Source organism: Cordyceps fumosorosea (genome assembly GCF_001636725.1).
Source record: "Cordyceps fumosorosea ARSEF 2679 chromosome Unknown scaffold_3, whole genome shotgun sequence".
NCBI classification, from domain to species: Eukaryota; Fungi; Ascomycota; class Sordariomycetes; order Hypocreales; family Cordycipitaceae; genus Cordyceps; species Cordyceps fumosorosea.
The window spans coordinates 1058357-1079709 of NW_017387303.1; the positions used below are offsets into that span (position 1 = coordinate 1058357).

The 21353-nt window shown below is 51.3% G+C and overlaps 7 protein-coding genes across 7 annotated transcripts; 3 read left to right on the plus strand and 4 right to left on the minus strand.

The window, feature by feature from the left end:
* Positions 1 to 2609: 2609 nt before the first annotated feature.
* ISF_02030 (F-box domain, Skp2-like protein) lies at positions 2610 to 5030 on the minus strand (the record flags this gene model as incomplete). The annotated part of the gene is made up of 3 exons (XM_018845637.1): positions 2610 to 3446; positions 3501 to 4879; positions 4928 to 5030. The coding sequence occupies 3 exons, from the start codon at positions 5028 to 5030 to the stop codon at positions 2610 to 2612; spliced, it is 2319 nt and encodes a 772-aa protein (XP_018707360.1).
* A 242-nt stretch (positions 5031 to 5272) lies between these two features.
* ISF_02031 (Protein kinase-like domain protein) lies at positions 5273 to 6847 on the plus strand (the record flags this gene model as incomplete). Its single annotated transcript, XM_018845638.1, has 2 exons — positions 5273 to 5571; positions 5647 to 6847. The coding sequence occupies 2 exons, from the start codon at positions 5273 to 5275 to the stop codon at positions 6845 to 6847; spliced, it is 1500 nt and encodes a 499-aa protein (XP_018707361.1).
* A 348-nt stretch (positions 6848 to 7195) lies between these two features.
* Positions 7196 to 9962, plus strand: ISF_02032 (Heat shock protein DnaJ; the record flags this gene model as incomplete). The annotated part of the gene is made up of 2 exons (XM_018845639.1): positions 7196 to 9793; positions 9861 to 9962. 2 exons carry the CDS (start codon positions 7196 to 7198, stop codon positions 9960 to 9962), a joined length of 2700 nt encoding a protein of 899 aa, XP_018707362.1.
* Positions 9963 to 10309: 347 nt separating this feature from the next.
* Positions 10310 to 10866, minus strand: ISF_02033 (ubiquitin-conjugating enzyme; the record flags this gene model as incomplete). Its single annotated transcript, XM_018845640.1, has 2 exons — positions 10310 to 10563; positions 10620 to 10866. The coding sequence occupies 2 exons, from the start codon at positions 10864 to 10866 to the stop codon at positions 10310 to 10312; spliced, it is 501 nt and encodes a 166-aa protein (XP_018707363.1).
* Positions 10867 to 15112: 4246 nt separating this feature from the next.
* ISF_02034 (hypothetical protein) lies at positions 15113 to 16525 on the minus strand (the record flags this gene model as incomplete). The annotated part of the gene is made up of 1 exon (XM_018845641.1): positions 15113 to 16525. One exon carries the CDS (start codon positions 16523 to 16525, stop codon positions 15113 to 15115), a length of 1413 nt encoding a protein of 470 aa, XP_018707364.1.
* An 892-nt stretch (positions 16526 to 17417) lies between these two features.
* On the plus strand, positions 17418 to 18311 carry ISF_02035 (ADP-ribosylglycohydrolase family protein; the record flags this gene model as incomplete). The annotated part of the gene is made up of 1 exon (XM_018845642.1): positions 17418 to 18311. One exon carries the CDS (start codon positions 17418 to 17420, stop codon positions 18309 to 18311), a length of 894 nt encoding a protein of 297 aa, XP_018707365.1.
* Positions 18312 to 18604: 293 nt separating this feature from the next.
* On the minus strand, positions 18605 to 21052 carry ISF_02036 (Cysteinyl-tRNA synthetase, class Ia; the record flags this gene model as incomplete). The annotated part of the gene is made up of 2 exons (XM_018845643.1): positions 18605 to 20770; positions 20822 to 21052. The coding sequence occupies 2 exons, from the start codon at positions 21050 to 21052 to the stop codon at positions 18605 to 18607; spliced, it is 2397 nt and encodes a 798-aa protein (XP_018707366.1).
* Between the last annotated feature and the right edge of the window lie 301 nt (positions 21053 to 21353).

Below are 21353 nucleotides of genomic sequence, written 5' to 3' on the forward strand. Positions count from 1 at the left end.
TGGAGCGGTCAATGCCACTGTCGACTTTGGAGCCTGTCAGCGGCCCGGCATTGACTGAGGTCGGGAATTTGGGTTGGGCTATCGAACGGTTGTTGGGCCGTATGACAGTACAAGTCTGATATCGGCTGCGTCCATGGAATCCATCGTCATATCATAGTGAGTTGGACTTTTTTTTCAACGTAAGAGAAAAAACAATATTACATTCAACGCGGCACTGAAGTGCTTAGACCAACTTACACAACGTAGGACGACTGCCTGATGTTTAAGATGGTACGATGCAAGTTAACTTATTATTATAGAGCACCCAAAGACGAGCTGAGCCTAAAATCTCCATTCAAGTGGTCAGTTATAGTTAATGTATTTGCTTCACTTTTCTTTTCTCCCTTCCTCTCGAGTCCCCGCGCTACAAACACTGACCAACCCCAAAACAGATAAATCGCCAAGCCTTGCTCTGCGAAGACTGGCAAAGTGGAAATGGACAAATAACGACGCTTCTTTTTTTTCTCCGTGGCATTTGAACAATGCTTGTCCTTGTCGTTGTTAATATTGTCGGCCATTTGATCAAATTTATGCCGTACCGACAAGTACCTTCCCTCCTGTTGCTAGAGTGGATCCCCATCCCGTACCTGCAGGGACATGAAACGCTTGCAAGACAGGGACCCGCTGCAAATCAGCCAATCATCGCCACGAATCTACTCGAACGGGCGGTCCCCTCTTCTGCTGCCCCACATTGCGCCTACCCCTGGCATTGACCAGGATTAAATCAAGGGTGGCTGATCTTCATCCCTCCCCTGAAAGGCCGCGCTACGTCATACCGATGGTCTCTGCAGTGCAATCTTCGTCTTCTGACCTGTTTTTCACCCGGACAAGCGATGCCGTATGTACAAGTTGTTTCCCCAGCTTCTCCAGTCACCCGTCTGTGCTTTTAACCAGCATTGCTATTTGTACAGATGACCATCAAATTCGAAATGGGGCTGGCCGCCTTGCCAAGCCCATCAAGTGTAATCTGTCAACTGTATGAATATTGGGTACCGGACAAGACGATACGGAAATCGAGGACAAGGTTTCTGTCATACTCAGTATTACGAAGTACACGGTACAGATCACTCCGAACGAATACAGTCTGCGGATACTTTGTACAGCAGGTTGTACCTCATCCTCTGTCTCCCCTCTCTTACACCCATGTAATACCCCGTAAAAAATATGATCAAAGGAAGAAATAGAATCCGTTTTCACGAGCTGCTTCCCCATCTCCGTCCATATAGGAAATGAGACATCTACACACGCTCCATTATTTGTTTATTACCATCTCTTTTCGTATCGTAATTCTTCATTGTTCCCCTACTGACACGCGTCTCTTTAATACTGAGAGGGGTGCCGAGCAACCGAGCAACCGAGTAACCTCACGATTTCTTAGAACACAGAAAGGGGCAGAAGAATCACTGTCACCATCGGGCCACTGTCTCAACTCCTCTTTTTATTTCCATCGCGTCTGGCACGTCCCAGTTTTCGCCACCCGACCAAGTCAGCATACCTTGGCACGAGAGCACTACTAGTAGATACTTAAACTACCACAAAGCGCGTCGCATCACCATATTCCAAATCTTCACAGCAAGTCATTTAGTTAATAAAGAATAAGAGCCCATCAACTCCCATCCCATCATCCTCATACTTCCTTTTCTTTGGCCCTTGCGTAGTGCTTCGCTTCCTCTTCCGTGTCCACATAATGCAGTCAAAATCATCCACATTGCCTGGCTGCGCCCCGGGACCCTGCAAATAGTTAATCTCGGCCCCCGTCCCTCGTGCGGGTTGCGCTCCGGTGCAATTTATTAGCACAGCGAGGTTTTCGGACAATGTCCTCTTGGCGAAGCAGGGGGTACGTACGTCTTTTTCCCTTTTCACATGCGCTGCCGTGAGTGCAGCTGAGACCCGCTTCACGATGGCCTCACTTCAGCTTCACTCGTATACAAAACAGCCAGAAAATGGCGTAACCTATTCCTTCCTACCACGGAATTATCCCGAATAATATGTACCATTTCGCAGCCCCGCCAGGCGCCCTGATTGGTATCGTTTAGCGCTCATTTCACTGTACTACTTGTCAGATTGTGTCGAGTAGTATGGTATAGGGTAGCTCCGCGTGCAAGTCGCGTCGGCCCTCGTCAATTTGCAAGCATGTGGCAAGCTCAAGCTTTCATAGAAGCAGTGCTGTCCCCTGGGTCTTCTACTGCATCACCATGCATGAAGAAATCTCCGTGCCATCTACTGAGATCTTTCGCTTCGCTTTGCCTTCGGATCTGCGACCTCTCGTGTCTGATCCCCCTTCCGCCTTACAATTTCAAAACTAGACTCAGCCTTCTACGATAAACACGCCCACCAATAGGAAATCAACTCAAACTGTATTCTGATCTAATATATCCTCTTATATAATCGTGTATCTTATATAATCTCATATATTCAATCCGCAATCCTCCCTCGGCCCTCCTCGTGACAGAGCGGTTTTATCGCGCAATTGTTTCAGCCAAGCATTTCAGTTATAACACCCAGCATTGCGATGTATTCGCCAGACTACCACACAAGTCAACAGAAAGCACGTGATATCGATGGGTTGCTTATAAAATCTCACAGTTGTACAGTAAAATCCTGTAATCGTCGCCTCCGGCGGGATTGGCACGGTCACCGGCGTCACAATAGTTCGATACCTGCACTCGCGCTCGCGCCGAAAGTGATGTGACCGTCCGCGATTCGTAAAGACCTGACGAAGTAGTTAGCAAGTTACCCACGAGGCGCTGCATGTAGCATCGGAGACTTGCCTTGAAAGAATCCAACAGGGTTCTGAGGTGGTTGCTCTCCACGCTGCTGTCGCTGTCTTGGGTGTAATCACTGTCCTGGGTGTCGTCTCCGTCTTGGGTGTCGTCTCTGTCTTGGATGCCGTCTCTGTCTTGGTTGTAGTCTATGTCTCGGTTGTCGTCTATGTCTTGGCTGTCGTCGATAGCCACGCCTTCTTCGTGCTCCAGGTAAAGCTCCACGCCCGTGATGCGCTCGCCGCCTGGGCCGTCAATGTAGAAGTGCTGCATAGTAGCACAGTCCGAGTCTGGAAACACGCCCAGGTCTTCACAGGTGTCGACGTAGTCGAGATGGCCGGGCGCAAATTCGAACTCGAGCCCGGACGGCCCCAGCAGCATGTACGCGTGAATGCCGGTTAGGTAGGTGAGGCTCTGGCCCCTTGTGCCGCCAAACACGCTTCGATGGATTGGGTCATACCAATCGCTGTAAGCGCTGTAGCCGGGAGCGCTGGTGTACTCGACGCCAAAATTGCTGATGGCGACGGTGGTATCGTTGAGCTGCAGCGAGCTGTCTGGGATACTCTTCGCCCATAGACTACCGTTGCGTAACAACATAGGCGGCCAATCTGTTGCTAAGACACTGAGACTAACGATCTTGCAACCCTATACTCTGTTTAGCAATGAAATGAAACACAAATTTGCAAATGGAGCGCTTACATCAACTTTGGCCGTCATCACTGAAAGCCTTCCGGAAGATACCAGCCTGCTAGTCTGCGCGGTGTCGGCAAGGGATCCAATCCAGGGTGAATGGCTGCCATCACCAAAGACACAACGGACGGCTTTGATGCCCTTCTCAGTCAGAGCCAGACACAAGCCGGCCAAATGACCCCCGGAGACGGGAACAGGAATCTCATGGCCCATGTATCCAAACTCCACGACAGTTCCACACATTCCCACCACCTTCAGGCCCGCCAAGTATTGAGCATCCCCGATCCAGCTGAAAAAGAAGGAAACTCGTTCAATCAAAGGCGGGAGTGCAACCGGCCAGCTGCCGCGAATAGAAACGCAACCATCAAAAAAGCCCATGTATGGATGCGCGGGGTTCCATCTCTGCACCTTGGCCGCGGCGATGCGCCAAGTACCCAGCCTCAGCGTATCATCGCTCGGCAGGATGGCAGCCGCCCTCGGCGTCATCAGCATCTTGGCGTTCAGGGCCAGCAGCCACACGCGCGCCCTGTTGTGCATGGCCGACGAGCGGAAGGCGGGACTCGTGAGACGCCACAGCCGTCGCCAGTCCGTAGCCGCCCGGTCCCAGGTGCGCGCCTCGAAGAGCCAGCCGCGGTCGGTCCAGAAGCCCGCGAAGCGCGTGGCCCAAAACACCTGCTGGTGGAACATGGGGGCGAAGTGCGGCGACGCGAGCCGCAGGCTGAGGAAGTCGCGCGTCGGGAGCAGCGCGGCGATGGCCACGCGTAGCTCCTCCGGCAGCGACGCGAACGGGTCGTTGCTGAGACGCGTCGTCCAGGCAGCCCTCGTCACGAGGGCACCGGGCATCATCTGCTGCTTCTGCTGCTGCTGCTGCTGCTGGCGCGGCGGCGGCAGATTCTCGCCGGGCCAGATGACGCAGCGGCGGCTGGCGAGGCGAATCCTTTCGAGATCGAGCAAGTCGAACGGGTCCAGCTTGCTGATGCGAGTGATGCAGAGCGCGTGGTGGATCGCGTTTGGCTTGCCGACGTTCACGCAGCGGTCATCGTCAGGGTGCTCAACATCGAGACCGCCGTAGTGATGGCCCCAGTCGGGCGAGAACTCACAGTTCCTGATGGGAAATGACTTGCAGATATCGAGGAGCCGTTCCAGAGGCACCGGCGCGGGAGCCATCGCCACTTCTAGCAGCGACCAACACGCTTCATGGAAGGGAACTCCCCAGCGGTCGTACCTCGGTCTCTGACGCAAAACACCGATGCGATGGTCCTCCGGCCCGTTGTAGCCGTCATCATCCCAACGATCGTTGTATTCCGGCGGCGCGACCCAACGGTCAAAGGAGCCATCCCTGTAATAACCAACACCAGTTATGAAAACCTCGCCGTGGAGTGAATACACTGTTTACCATGTTAGAACTGCGTGTAAGTGGTGGTTGAAAAACTTACAGATACGAAACTGGTTGAGCCAAGTCGGGGCATTTCTGATTTGGCTGTCAAAGATCGTGCGCCCGCAAAGCAGGCAGGGAGCGATATAAACGATGCTACTCATTTTCACAACTTTGAAGAATTGTGAAAAGATTTGTGATTTCACGAGTCCCTCGAAGAGAATAACAAGTACTAAATACTGTGCATATATGAATGCACCCGTGTGCGACGAGCGACTGCTGTCGCACAATGGCTCTGCTGAACCTTGAATCATCGAGATACAGCGACGGTTTACATATATAGGTACTGTGATTGCGGGTGTTGCCCAAGGACAAACCTTTTGCTCTCTCAAGCAACGTACTTACCATGGCATCCGAAGTATCCTTGAATGTGGCAGCTGTCCTCGACCTGGCCGCGAGTCTACGACCCGGGCCCTGCACCGCCTGCCAGGTCATGGGAACGCCACTCTACGGCAGCTTCAACAAGGTGCTCATTGTGAGATTTGACGATGGTCTTAAATGGATTTTTCGCACGCCGAGACGCGACAAGAATGGGCAGAACCTGCCTCCCCGGCTGCTGAAGGCACTGATAGGCAGCGAAGTGACGACACTCAACTTTCTCGCCCGCCACAGCACTGTACCGGTCCCTCGAGTACTCGCCTATAGGTGCGTTAGGGAAGAAATGTCGTTATGGCTTTGGAATCGTTGCTGAGCGGATGGTAGCACTACCGACTTGAACAGCGTGGGCGTTCCTTACATCCTCATGACTTGTGCGCTTGGGCAGTCCTTTTCGGCATTTATGCGCCGTATGCAAAATGCTAGCTCAAGAGACAAGTTGCATGCGACAACAAAGGTCATGAAACAGCTGGGTGAGATGTGCTTTGAAATGTCGAAGCTCCGATTTGAAAAGATTGGCTCTATCCAGGAACGCGATGGCCGCTTCGGACTCGGAGAGATGCACGCGCCAGCGTTTATTTTCCAAGACCGTCACAGTATTATCATGGATCGCGGCCCCTTCTCGAGGGAGCAGGACTACTATAAAGCCTTGAGCAAGGCTTTTTTTGGACATGTCCACGGCCTCTCCATGAGCCATCACTTTTTCTGGGGACCCTTCCCTGAGTTACCGGCTTACCCAGACCCGGAGAGTCACCGGATCATCTTGGATCGCTGGAACGACTTCGTGACAGTCGACGACAAGATCGAGAGCAGCGAAAACCGCGTCCAGTACCACACTGCGGGCACGCTGGTGGAAGACATTATTCCCCAGCTCTGCGCATCGCAAACCGGCATGGGGTTTCCGCTTGGCCACGCTGATCTTAGCAGCAGCAATATTTTTGTTGACGAAAGTTGCAACATCACTTGCATCATTGACTGGGAGTTTGCTTCAACCATGCCGCTTGGGCAGTTGCTTACTGCACCCGGGCTGCCGAACCAGCGACGGCTGCCCTCGGCCGCAGAGCTTGTGGCCTTCCGAACTGGCTTTGAAGCTGCGGCTGGGAATACCATCGTCGAGCCCCGGATCCCGTGGATCTTGACCGACGTGCTGTGGCATTACATGCGATGGGTCCATCTTGACACGGGCGACGATTACCGCCACTTTGAGGCGCTTTTCAGCCTGCACCCCGAGTTTGCCGCCCGGGATCCTCTGCTGATCATTGACGAGCTGCAAGGTAGCGTTGATATCCAAGAGGCGAGGCAGTACCTCAAGGCGAGGGAGCGCGAGCCGGACGAGATCAAGCGCGACGAGGACTGGTACTTTGGGGTGACAGACGAGGGCCCAAGGCAGCGCCGCATTGCAGAAATACTGACGAAGAGATTTTGGTTGAGGCGTCAGATCCTTGGGCCGAGGTTTTGGATGGAAACTTTGCGGGAAGATTTTCGAGACCCTGAGGAGTCTTCAGGCAGGTCGAATTCCGATTCGCGGATGCCAGACGGCGCGTAATGGCCTACATTTCAACACCGCGAAACAGACGGAGTAGGAAGGATGTGTGACGATTGGGGATCATTGTCAGGGTTTGATCATGTAGCAATTGATTATTTTGTTCAAATTAATGCAAACACGCCGTATTGTTACCCAATGCGTCATGTGATTGCGCCACAGTGCATGCGCGCTACTTGAGGCGCATACGAATTATCTTCGGTAGTGTGGCGCAGGCACCTTGTGGAACCAATGACAACCTTCGAAACTCCAGGCGACATTTGAGAAAGGACAGCATACCTTGTCATGCTCGCGTGCCAGTCTTTACGAGTGCCCAATATAATACCCCGATAGACGAAGAGCCCCTTCGATATGGATGACCTCTCTGGTCTCGATTGGTCCAAGCCCAGCGGTGGGCAACCGCCAAAAGCTGCGCCCATGACCAGCAACATGGCGTACCCATCTCTGCGACCGAGCCCCTCGCCTTTCACGTCGGGGCGTAACACGCCCGCGTCTACGCAGGGTACCGGAAGTAGCCCATTCGCGAATCCGCCGCAACCGCAGCCTCAACAACAAGCCAAGGCAACCCAGGACAGCTTCAGCAACCTGGCGCGCTTCGGCCCCGCCAAGACGTCCCAGAACCTGAGCCTCGCCGAGCGCCAGGCGCAGCTCGAGGCCGAGAAGCGCAAGAAAGAGGAGGAGAAGCGCAAGCTGACCGAGGCACAGTTTGGGAACGGGCAGCAATGGGACATGCTCGGGTCGCGCGGCCAGGCTCCGAGTCCGGGGCTGCAACCACCCCTCGCGGCACAGAGCTCCAGCCACGACGGCGACGACAACGACCTGTTTGCCGCGTTCAACAAGGATACCAAGGTCGACAACGCCAGCCACTTCCCACCGCCGGAGAAAGAGACCTCTACGAGGACGGAACAGAGGCCCCTTGACCTCTCGAATCCTAATGCATGGAGTGCGTCGGGCTCGGACCTGGCGGCTTTTCCGGCCGACGACGATCCGTTTGGCCTGAGCGAATTTAAATCCAACGGTGCCCCGGCGGCAGCGACGACATGGCAGACGAGAACACAGCCTGACAACGACGACGATTTTCTAGGCGATCTAGGCCGGCCGGTGGAGGAGGTGCGCGCCAAACAACAAGTTGCCCCGCAACGTGGCGAGCCCGGAAAGCCAATTGAGGATGGCGACTCAAGCTCTTCCGATGACGACGAGCCACCTCGGAGACCGCAACACGATGCCCGCCGGCCAAATAATGGCGGTGACGCCGAGTTTGACAGCGCCGTGGCTCAGCTTGTGGACTACGGTTTCGCGCCGGAAGATGCGCGCCGCGCCTTAGTCGAGAGTGGTGCTGGTACAAACGTCCAGCAAGCCGCCAACTGGCTGCTTGACGAGGCGCACCGGAAGTCGAAAGCGAAGGCGCAGGGACGACCCTCGTCAAACAACTCGAACCGTTCGGAACGCCGGGAGCAGCCAACGCCAGGACGCAGCGAGCCCGACTTTGCCAAGTCGGCGGCCGCGGTTGGGAGCACTCTGTTCAAGACGGCCAATTCGCTGTGGAAGACGGGCCAGAAGAAGATGCAGCAGGCTGTCGCAGATTTCCAGCAAGAGGGCGGTGGTGATCCCGGCCAGCCCAAGTGGATGCGGGATGCCCAGGCAAAGCAGGCACGAGGCTCGACGAGAGAGGAGACCAATGCGACTGACGAGGCAATGATGCTGGAATCTGGCGGACGGCCAAGACCAGCCAAAGACAAGGGGCCTCGAGGGACGCCGGATGCTACAAGAAGCTCCTCGCCCGCGACTTCGTCTGCAGGCCAGAGTCGGAGTGGCTCTGTGCCCAGGTGGCAGCAACAACAAGCTGCGCCTCCTTTGGTGCCGAATGCACGATCACGACTTAACCGCTTCGCGGACGACGATGACACGTTCGCCATTAGCTCGAGTAGAAGACGCAAACCAGCGTCTCCTGCGGCGGAACCGGTCAAGACACAACCTGAGCAGGATCTGCTGTTTGGCTCCGAAGCACCAAGGCAACCGAGCCGTCCTACGCCGCCTCCTCAAAGCGCGCCACCGACGAAGAAACCACAATCCAACCCTACGCCTGTGCGTAAGGCAACGCCGATACCCACCCGCCAAATACCTTCCATTACGCCCTCAGCGATGCAAACTTGTACAAAGCATCGCCTCGAGGGAACGGCGCATTTCAAGCGCGGAGACTTTGCGCAGGCACATGCATCTTATTCATCCTCTCTCGCCGCCGTGCCGTCTACGCATCCTCTTGCAATCATTCTCCTCACAAACCGAGCGTTGACAGCTTTGAAAACAGGCGAGCCCAAGCAGGCCGTGACAGATGCAGACAATGCCATCAGCATTATAGGGCCAGGAAATGGCCAGGGAGAGACTGTGGCTGTGACCGGAGATAATGGCCAGGAAGAGAACCGTGATATGCGCGACCTGTACGGCAAGGCGCTCAGCCGCAAGGCCGAAGCCCTGGAGCAGATGGAGAAGTGGGGAGACGCCCTCACGGTGTGGAAGCTGGCGGTGGAAGCTGGTCTCGGCGGCGCCACGGCCGCCAAGGGCCGCCAGCGATGCCAAGCGGCGCTGACACCCAAGCCCAAGGCCGCGCCGCCCAAGCCCGCCGCCGCACCGAGGCCACGCCCAGCCGCATCGGCGGTGGCTAGCCTGCAGCCCCCAAAGGACTCCGCGGCCGTCACGCGACTCCGCGCGGCTAACGAGGCGGCGGCCAAGGAGGACGACGAGAAGTTCGCGCTGTCGGAGCAGGTGGACGCCAAGATTGCGGCATGGCGCGACGGCAAGCGCGACAACCTCCGCGGCCTGATTGCGAGCCTGGACCAGGTGCTCTGGGAGGACAGCGGGTGGAAGAAGGTGGGCATGCACGAGCTCGTCATGGCGAACAAGGTCAAGATTTCGTACATGAAGGCGATTGCCAAGACGCATCCTGACAAGGTGAGCATTGACTGGTGGTCGTGGGGGGGCCAGTGTTATTGTCGAGTATACTAATTTGCTGCTTTAGATTGCGCAAGATGCCTCGACAGAAGTGCGCCTGATTGCGGGATCGGTGTTTAGCACGCTCAATGAGGCGTGGGACAAGTTCAAGGCGGAGAATGGACTATGAGACATGACAGCATCATTTACGGGAGCAACTTTACATTAGACAGGGGAGAGCACAAGGAGTATGATGAGGAAGGGTTGTAATTATGTTACGCTTGGAATACATAGAAAGACAACAAAGACGAGATATAGATATTGGTATAGCTGGCACCAATTTCGGCAGTTTGACAGGCGATGCTGCCATGTATCGAGCATAGCGAGGTGCCAACATTGAGACGCAGGGAACGGTCCGGAACAGGCGGCCACGGGACCGAGAGGGTCAATAAAAATAGTCTATTCAAGTAGAGGGGTATTTCGTCGACGTCGTGGAGGAAGTGTAAAAGAATATATGTACTGGCGAGGGCGAGGGCGCTACAGGCCCAGGCTCCGGCGGACGTTCTCGCGGACGACGTTTTCGTACTCGGCCCTGCGCTCTCTCCACATCTTGGCGGCCTCAACATTCGCCGGACTCTCATCGTTGGGCTCCGCGAGCATGCTCATCACCGAGATGAGTATCTTCTCCACTGACTGGATCGGCGACCAGCGCTCCGAGGCGTGCTCGTAGTGGTTGGGGTCGTCGCCGGGCGGGTGCAGGATGGAGATGCAGACGAGGCCGCTCGAGTAGACTGCGACAGGCCATTAGTGATTTCAAACGGGAAGGAAAGAGAAGAGGAGGACTTACCGTTGGGGTGCCAGAGGTCGCAGAGGAAGCGCATGGTCGGGGGCGCGAGCGGGTAGTCCTTGGGGAACTTGAGCTCGGCGGGGAAGACGCCGCCCTCGAAGGGGGTGCCCTCGGGGCCCTGGATGAGGCACTCCCAGCGCAAGATGTCGTCCTCGGAGACGGGGCCGGCGGTGATGCCGTCGGGCGGGTTGTTGGTGAGGGCGCGGTACTCTTGGAGCAGGCGGCGGTGGGCGGTGGTCTGCGCCATCGGGGGAGGGCGGGGAGGTTTATGGATGCAAGGGGTACAGTAGTGGCAGAAGAGGAATGGCAATGGGGTTTTGTGATGATGATGGATCAAAGCGGCCGGCTTTTTGGGGGGCGGGGGGGGGTTTCGGGAATGGTGGCGGTTCGGCGGGGGTGGGAAGGTCAAGGTGGGGGAATTGAATTGTCACGTCGAGCACCCACTTTTATACGCGCAATAGTGTATATAGAAGGCCATTATAATAAGGGCCTGATCATGAGTTTCCAAACTATCTAAATATAGGGATTTTTAACGTAAGTGGGCTAGGGTAGGTACCTCTACTAGTGAATTATACAGTAGAAGTACCTTTTTTTACCCCCTATTCCTAATTATATAAGTAGTCCACTATATTTTAACGCCTAAATTATAAGGCAACTAGTAGACCCTCTTTATTAGTATTATATTATATATTATTTAGCTTATTAGGTTTAAATTTATTATCTTTAGTAGGTCTTATAGTGTTAAAATAGCCTCTTAGGGAATAGACTAGTTAGCTTTAAGCTAGGCTTTAGCAGTGGTAGAGGCTTTAGAGCCTATAGAGGCTTTAGCGGCGGTAGAGGCTTTAGTGGCGGCGGCGGCGGTAGAGGCTTTAGCGGTAGTGGCGGTAGTAGTGGCGGTTAAAGAGGCTTCTTAATAGTTAGAATTAAGTCTCTAGGCCTATAAATATAGTACTTTTAATAGTAAAGAAGTAGCCTCTTTAATTAGTATATAATAAATATTTTAGACTAATAATTATACTATATACTTATTATAATATATAATTAAAGTCTAACTTAATTAATAAGTTATTATTAATAAGCTATTATCCTAGGCTATAATCTTTAAGTAGATTATACTTAAATTTAATACTTAATTCTTTAATAATTATATTAAGATTTAAAAGCTTTAATAAAAGCTAGATAAGATTAGGGGGATATTCTAAGCCTATTTAAACACTAAATTAAGGTTTAGAATATTATATAATCCTATTATGTAACGGTGGCTCTTCTCTAATCCACAGTAAATCTGTTTCTTAGGAAGTGAGTCAGGTTGAATGCACCACAGGTGCAGATGAGCAGTATCGTAGCTTGAGTCACGTTTAGGAGATTACTCCCAATAGTAGAACTATTGCTTAGATTGATCAGTAGAGATCTAGTCTGGCTATCTACTGGGAATCCCCTTCCCTATATACCCTTCCTATCCTCTACTGTGCTACCTGGATCACTGGCTCACGCTGAGGTCGTGATCCTTTCTTGGCTCACTGGCTCACGGTGAGCCCGTGAGCCTATCGTGGTCACGTGACTTTCTATCCTGATCGGGCGTCCTGCAGGCGTCCCGCCTGGCCTCCTTCTCGGGCCGCCCTGTGTCACTCTTGTCTGTTCGTAACATATTACTAGTTTTATTAAGACTTTAAATAAGAATTAGTAGGCTATTATCTATATTAAGAAAGAATATAGTTACTAGTTTTAAAGGGAGGGAATCTACTAGCTAGACTTCTATAATATTATATTTTTAGAGACTTAAGTAAAGGCTATATTAGTAAAAGAATTAAGTAAGAGGTTAAGCTAAAGAAAGTAGAATATTAGTAATAATTTAACACTTAAAGAAGTACTTATTAAAGTATTAGTAACTATATAATTAATAAGGTTAGACTTACTTTTACTAAACTAAAAACGAATAGTAAAAAATAGTAGTATACTTACTAGATTCTAACTATTAGACTAGCTAATTAGTGGCTTTATAGAAGGTAGAAAATTAATACTTTAATAGTATAATAATAACCTATTTAAGAGGGTTAATATTAATATATAAGAAAGAATAAAAAATAAAGCTAATAATAATTAAATTAATACTTTTTTAAATACTATAGTAGTTAAAATACACTATCTTAAGTATTATAATAACTCTATAGATAAGTAAAAGAAGTAACTTTTTTAGAGGGTTATTACTAAGGAAAATGAATAAAAAAAATAATAGTATATTAATAGGAAGATAATATAATAATTAATATTATTTTAAGGCTATTCTTAGGCTTCTAGTGGCTTAATTTAATACTTATAGAGGTAATAAAGAGAGGAAGTTAATTAAAGTAAAGGTATTAAGGGTGAATTTAATTAAATTTATTAAAAGGGCCTATTTTTTATATTTTTTAGTAAGTAGATAAAAAATTCACTTTATATTAATAAATATATACTTCTTTATATTTTTATCTATAATTACCCTCTTTTAGTTATTCTTCCTTATTTATTTCTATCTCTTTATTATTATTATTATTATTAACTTCTTTAGTACCTTCTAATTTATTATCTTTATTATTATTAGTCTTACTAGAGGCGTTATCTTTATTAGAATTAGGCTTAAGAAGCCTAGTAGCCTTATAAGCCACTTATAATACTAAGTATTCCTCCTACTATTTATTAACTAATTACTACTTATATTAATAGTTATTATTAATATTAATATATTTATTAGTATAGTTCTTAATTATCTCTATTAGGTTAGATTTTTCTCTTTAAGCCTTATTATCTTTATCTACTTTATTATTTAAGTATTCTATTACCTTTAAGAAGTTCTATAATCCTATATAAGTATAGATAAAGCCTCTCTAAGCCTCCTTACTATATTCTAGAATAGCTAAGTGAAGAATTCTAAACTTCTATTTAATAAATTTAAATACCTATTTAACTATTATTTAAAGGCTTAAGTACTAAAGGTTATATAATTCTTATATATTCTAAAGTACTATTTAACCTCTTTTCTACTCTTAAAGATAATATTAAATACTAATAAATAGTATAAGAAGGCTTAGTGTTACGAATCAAGAATGTATACAAGGCAGCCGGGGAGGCGGCCCAAAGGAGCGACCAGGCGGGCGCCTGCAAGTCGCCTAGATAGGATGCAAGGTCACGTGACTGGATCACCGTGGATCACGGTGAGCCAGAGGTGATCCCACACAAGCATCAGGATCACTTGGATCACTGGTGATCCAGAGTGATCCAAGGAATACAGTAGAGGATAGGTGGATAGAGTAACCTATAATAATATAGTATTATTATAAAACCCTTTAGTACTAGCTAGAATATATAAGAAGGTGCTATTAAGCTTTATAGTATAAAGTATATTCTATAAGATATTTTCTTTTTAATTATAGTACTATTATTAGTCCTTAAGAGGTATAAAAGCTTTAATATATATACTATTAATAGTCTTTATATAATTATAATAAGGCTTTATTAATACTAATTTTAATATCTTAGAGTATATAAATTCTAACTTAAGAAGAGTAATAAAGGTATTAAATAAATAACTAAATACCTCTAATACTTTACTAATAATACTTAATATAGTACTTTAAACTAACTAAAAGAAGTATACTACTATTTACTATATTATTCTTTAGTTAATAATATATAAAAAAATTAGTACTTTTACCTCTAAAGAGAGTCTTTATAAGCCCTTTATTTTTAAATTATTTTATAGTTAATTAATAAGCTAATAGAATTATTTTTAAGGCATTTAAAAGAGCTTAAAGAAGGCCTTCTTATTAGTATATAATAACTCCTATATTTAAACTTCTATAAGTAGAGTATCTACTATAATAACCCTATAATTTATAAGATAAAATTTATATATAAATAATATATAAATTATATTACTAATTATATTATTATAATTACTATTAGTAGTGCTTTCTAAAACACTAATTACTACTTTAATTACTTTATTACTAGTGTTAGGAACTATCTTTTTCCTTAAAGGACTAAATAACCTATTTATTTAGTTAAAGACTATCTAAAAATTATTAAAAAATAGTGTTTTTATACTTAAATACTAAAGTGTATAGATTACCTTCTACTTTTAAGAAAGCTTTAAAGTTAGTATATTTAAAATTTATATAATTTAAGTAGGGATTATTAATTTATTTAAAAAAATTAAAACCTTACCTCTTTATAAGCAAGCGCTATATAAATAACCTAGTTATATATTTAATCCCTAAAAATTTAGATACTTTAGAAACTCATGATTAGGCCCTAAAGAACTAAAAGGTTTAATTATCTCAAAAAGAGCGTAAAATTCCCCTAGAGTAATTTTCTAGGAGTGTAAGAGACCGACTAGTTATCCAAACACCCCCCCCTTTCCAATCGTATCATCAATTTCGTCGAAATATCCCATGGCCGGCTACCTCATACTCAGCACCTTCAAGAGCAAGTAGGTAGCGAGCGCCGAGCTCTCCTTACGCATTGCCGCGGCCCATCTTTGCCTTGATGGCATCCACCGCAGCGCACGTCAAGGCATAATTGTCCTCTACCCAGATCCGGCCATTCCTTTCCTCGTCTGTCAACTTTTGCCCTTCCTTCGTTAGCCAAAAAGGCAGTGGCGTCGGCCGGCCTCCGGCAGCAGTGTCGTCGTCCGCGGCGGCGGGGGTTCGGGAAGCCAAGTCGTGCTCGCGCAGTTTCTCCAACCAAATATCACGGAGCTCCATCGGAACCAGAATCTTGTCCATCCACTTTGTCCTGGTGGCTGGCCTCTTGAGCACCTGCACCGCGCCGATCATGGGCACGCGACCGCTGAACCGGCAAGCGAGGGCCTTCATCCGGACGCCCTCGGCGCGCAGCCAGCGCTCCGCAAGCCGGTCCTCGCTGTATAGGTATCGATCCAGCCGCCAGGCGAGGAGGACGACAGCGAGCAGGCCAAAGGCGTCCCAGCCGCCTTGCGCCGCGACGTACATCATCGTCGCGACCTGCAGGCCGACGAGCGTGGGCAGCAGGGCGGTGGCGGCGGTGGCGGCGGCTGCGCCGTGGTCGTTGCGGCCGAGGGGGGAGGCCGCGCTGATCATGGACTTGTTGAGGAGTCCGTCGACGATACCGCGCGGTCCGGTGTAGAGGTACCACGTGTTCGCCTTAGCGTAGTCGGAGGCGAGCATGTGAGCGTTCTTCATGTTAGGCTGGTTGTTGTTCATGTAGTCCTGCAGGCGCGGGACCGGGATGAGGAGCCGCGCCACGCGAAAAACCGCGCCGATGACGAGCGCCGCGGCGGTGCCGTACATCCCGAAGAGGACGGCGATGACGGAGATGCCGACAAGGCCCAGGAGGATGGCCGTTTCGAGGCCGGCGCGGAGAATGCGGCCCCAAGGGCTCTCCTTGGAGGCCTGGTCCTCGTCAGTGTTTAGAGTGCAGTTGATAATGTAGAGCATCCGCGGACGGTGAGGCCCGTTGCCTTTGACGCCCTTGTCGCTGCGTTCCGTGCCTTGACGGACGTACTTGGCGCGCGCTTCCTCCAAGTTCTGCGGGATGTCAACCTCCTCCGCTGTCCTGACCGCGCGCTGCGTGAGGATATCGCTGGCGGCGCCGTTGGCGCCCTGGCACTTTCTCTTGAAGCCGGCGTTCCAGATGATGCGGCCCGGCTCGGTGACGTACCAGTCCATGTATCTGGCGCCCTCGCGTAGCCACTCGGCCATGCCGCGAAGGACGCCGAGTTGCGGGAACAGGCTCGAGGGGATGCACCCGGCCAGCGCCGTTCGGCCGACTAGTTGAGGCGCCAGCCTGGGCTGGCCGAGGTAGAGTACGAGTGGGATGAGGGCTATCCAGTTGGAGATGATGAGGCCGAACGACGAGCCGAGACAGTTCGTGCCGAAGCTGGCTGGCATTTCTGAGCTCATCCTTCTTGTTGCTTTTGAGAGTGGGAGGATGGACTGGAGATGATGTAGGCTGGAGATGATGTAGGCTGGAGATGGTGTAGGCTGGAGATGGTGTAGGCTGGAGATGATGTAGACTGGGGATGATGAAGGTAGATGAATTAGACTTGCAAGCCTGACGGGCGAGCATATATAGTTGTACATCTAAGAAGTAACACAAAGCAACTGTGGTTGCTCAGGGCCTTGTCGGCGACTCGAGCTGAAGTGGCATTGGCTGGCTGTTGGGCTGAGTGATCAGGCCAAAAAGTCATTGTCCGCAGGTTACATCATGTGTGAGGAAGAGAGAAAACCAGCTCACCTCCGTAAATAGGGATGGCAGGTGAAGATACATGCAACACAACGACTTGCATTACCACTGAAGCCAGCACAAGCCACCTGTGCCACGGCAACAATACCAAGCAGCCAGCACTGTTATAAGAATACTTTTGATTAGACGATATGATTGTCTTGTAACCTGAAGGTTGCACAGGAACGTCAAGATGACGATGATGTTGATTGAGAGTTGAATGAAAACGAGTCTGAAACAGCCACTACTTAACTCGTGAGGGCCTCATAGCTGAAGTGCTTGAGGAACACAGTAGGAAAATTACGTGTACCGAATGGGTGAGATGGGAATTTCCAACTATCATGTACGCTACGAAGCGCCATTTTTTCTTTTTCAATGCATAATAAAACGACTGAGTAGACCCGCGGAATCAGCCTACTCATCCTGCGCCCCATTGTGCGTCTCGCTAGGCTTCTTCTCAACCACTCATCAGCCTGATCTATAAAGGAGGAGTCTAGTGAAAATCCGCGAGCGACCAGACAATTCCTCACCCACAACCCATCAAACCCGCTCCTCAAAATGCCAACCGTGACGCGCCGGTCCCGCATCGTCGGCGCCCTGCTCGGCCTACACGCCGGTGACTCCCTCGGCGCGACCGTCGAGTTCAAGAGCCACGGCTACATCAAGGCTACCTACCCGCCCGGCGACACCCGCCTGCGGGACATCACCGGCGGCGGCGTCTTCCGGTGGCCGCCCGGCCACGCCACCGACGACACCGACATGACGCGCGCCGTGCTCCTCGCCTACCTCGACATCCTCACCGACCCCGCCCACGCCCGCGCGGCCGACGTCGCCGCCCGCGCCGGCCGCTACTTCCTCAAGTGGCGCGCCGGCGACTGGCCCGGCCTTTGCCGAGACGCTCGACCCGGACCGCGCCGGCGCCGGGCCCGGCCGCGCTGGCAACGGCAGCCTCATGCGGTGCCTGCCCACCGGGCTCTTCCGCGCCGGGGATCAGGAGGTGCTGGTGGCGGAGAGCCTCCGCATCAGCCGCGTCACCCACGACGACGCCCTGTGCACCGTCGGGTGCGCCGTGTACAACGCCATCGTCGCGGAGCTCGTGCTGGGCCGCCCGCCGGAAGCCGCCGTCGAGGCGGGCATCCGCCTGTGCCGCCGCCTGGAGCCGGCCCCGCCGCCGGGGGACGCCCCCGCGGAGGCCAAGGCCAAGAGAGCGTCGGTGCTTGGTGCGCTCAAGCTAGGCACGCAGCTGCGCCTGCGGGGGCTCGCGGAGTTTGGCCCCCCGCCGAGCGCGATGCCGGGCGGCTGCGCGGGCTACGTGCTCGAGTCGCTGTCCGTGGCGGTGGCCGCGCTGCTGGACCCGAGATGCCTCGAGGACGTGCTGGTCGACGTGGTGCGCATCGGCAAGGACACGGACACCAACGCGGCCATCGCGGGAGGCCTACTGGGCGCGCGTGACGGCGAGGACGCGATCCCGCGGCGGTGGGAGGAGAAGCTGCAGTTTGGGGACGAGTTCCGGACCATTGCAACAAGAATTCTTCAAAGCCAGAATAAAAAGTAGCCCTTCATTGAGGGGGAAAGGGGTGGTTCTATCGCATTTTATATCGCAGACATATTGCCAACTGCATCCATCATGCATATCTTGTTTCATAAGTGTCCGAAATCAACTAGTAAAAAGCAAACCATGATAATCTCAGGAGAATATCACTTTACGCTGCCAACCCAACTCCTCTACACCCACTCATGCTTCTTTACAGGCCTCCCTTGGCCTTGAGGTCATCATGCGCCTTCTTCTGTCTATCCCAGTTCTTCTTGTTCTGCTTCTGCTGGCTCTTGGGGACGTCACTGCCATCCTTCATTTTAGTCGGCAACCCCTGCTCATCCCAAGCGCTGTAGCGCTCGTCTGTCTTGAACATTTCCTCGGGCGGCATCTTGGCCTTTTCGCGGGCCTCCTGTTCGGCTTTCTCTCGCGCAATGCGCGCCTCCTCCTTCTTCTTTGCCTTTTCAGCAGCAGCGGCAGCCTTTTCCTCGCGCGCCGCAATGAGCTCCGCGGCGGGGATGAACTTGATGAGAGAAGGCTGGTTGTCTGGACGGTCGTCGAGATAAACACCCAGGTTCGTAAAGTCATGGTCACGGATGCGGTCGGTAAGACTAAGAATAGCCTTCTTGACATCAGGAGCTTGAGCAGAAACCACGCGGCGCAGCTCATCACGGAGCTGAGCAGCCACGCGTAGGTAAGGCAGAGACAGCTGCTCGATGTCCTTGGAGCCGCTTTGGGCAATTGCGTCAAAGTCAGTAGTAGGATCCTTGGCAATCAGTGTAGAAATGACCTCGCTATCCAATGACAGCGCCTTTACATCGGCCTTGACTTTGTCCATCATGGACTTGTAAAGCTGAACAGCCGTCTTCGGGTCGACATTATCGGCGATAACGGATGCCCACCCAAGGCCATTATAAGGGGGCTTGGCGTTGGCGTCAAGGCCGAAAATGCCAACTATGTTAGTGAGCCATCGGGCGATAGCCTCAACCTCGGCAAGATTAACATCCTTGTTGTCCTTGAGGTAGGCGTTTGTGGTGTTGACAAGCTTCAGCATGACGAGCATGGCTCGAGGAGTATCGAAGGAGTTTGAGAGGGCGGCGTCAACCTCGGACTTGGCTTGCTCCAGCTCTGTGACGAGGGGAGAGCCAGACTTGCCGGACAGAGACAGGTTTTGGATGCCGCTGCTAGCACCAGACTCAGCAAGCCAGGATTTTGTGTTGGTGAAGAAGTTGCTGATGGTGGATTCCCAGCTATCCGCCTGGGTAATCATGTCAGGAGAAATTTCAACGCCGTCGTTCCACTTGCCCATCAAAAAGACAATGCGCATGCGGCGAGCGTTAAATGTGGTGGCGAGAGCATCTTGGATGGTCTGGAAATTCTTGAGGGACTTGGACATCTTGGAGCCAGCAATGTGCAAATGTCCAGTATGGAGGAAGTTGCGAACCCAGGTGTGCTCACCCTTACCGGGCTCATGGAAGTAAGCTTCACTCTGAGCGAGCTCATTATCGTGGTGGGGGAATGCAAGGTCGATGCCGCCCGAGTGAATATCCATCTGTGAGCCGAGAACATCTGAGGCCATCACAGAGCACTCAATGTGCCAGCCCGGACGACCCTCACCCCACGGACTCGGCCAGAAAGGCTCACCGGGCTTGGACTTCTTCCATAGCGCAAAGTCGCCAGGCGAGCGCTTGCCACCCAGGTTGGTGGATAGGGCACCCTCGCCCTCCTCTTGCAGGGCCTTGTCGTTCTTGCTATCGGGTCGGAGTCTGGCATATGTGTTGCCAGCCTTTTCAAAGGCGGTGATATCAAAGTAGACGGAGCCGTCCGCTTCGTACGCAAAGCCCTTTTCGACAATGCGCTGGACAAAGTCGGCAATTTGAGGAACGTATTCGGTGACACGAGTAATAACATCGGGAGGCAAGACGTTGAGCGAGTCCAAATCTTGCATGAAAAGGTCCTCCATAGCCTTGGTGAGGTCGGTGAACATGGTCTGATCGCTGGTATCTACTGTCTCCTTGTACAAAGAGTCGAGGTAGGGCAGCAGAATCTCGTCGCAGCCAGGATGGACCTGACCAGATTTGATAGACTCGGCAGCCACGTTCATGTTGCCGATATGCATCTTGATCTTGGCTTCAGCGTCGCTCGGCTTGCCCTCGCCAGTCAGCGTTCCTCCAGCGAGGACCTTGGCATAGGCCTTGTCTCTGGCGGCTGGGTAGTTGGACTCGTTGAGGTTCGCCTCAGCCTCGATTAGGAGAGGCAGGCTTTTTTGTGCGTATGCAAGCAATGCGCTCAAACCCAATTGCTTCAATTCTTCGGCGGAGTATTTTTTCTTCTTCTCGACGTCGAGGAGCCGCTGTCGTCTCGCTTTGATGATGATCTACTTCGTGTGAGTCAACAGGCCTGGGAAGGGAGCAGATGGTGAACCAACCTTATCGTCAATATCTGTAATGTTCATGACATACCTGACGTCAAACTTGAAATAATGCATTAAGATGCGGCGAATGACGTCCGAGGTAACATAGTTGCGCGCGTGGCCCAAGTGACTTTTATCGTAGACTGTCGGTCCGCAGACATACCAGCTAACCTTGCCGTCTTCCTTGGGAACAAACGGAACCGGCGCGCCAGGGTGCAGCGAGTTATGCAGCTTGAGAGATGCCATGGTGCCAGAGGAGCAGAGTCTGTAAAATCGTACGAGCGTCCGTGGAGGGGAGATTTTAGAAGATCGCGACAGGATGCGCAGGAAAGGCATGCAGACAGGCGTCACCAAGAGCCAGACGCGCAGTCTGAAGCTTATATGTCGACGATGTTCAGATGACTCGAGCTTCCGGCGACAAGAAAGGGAGTCGTGAGTCACCGGCGAGGGCTCAAGGCGCGGGTAGAGTGGTGTTGCAAAAAGATGAGATGACACGAAGCTTGGGAAATGAGCCACCGAGACAGTTGTCACCACCGTCCGATCGGAG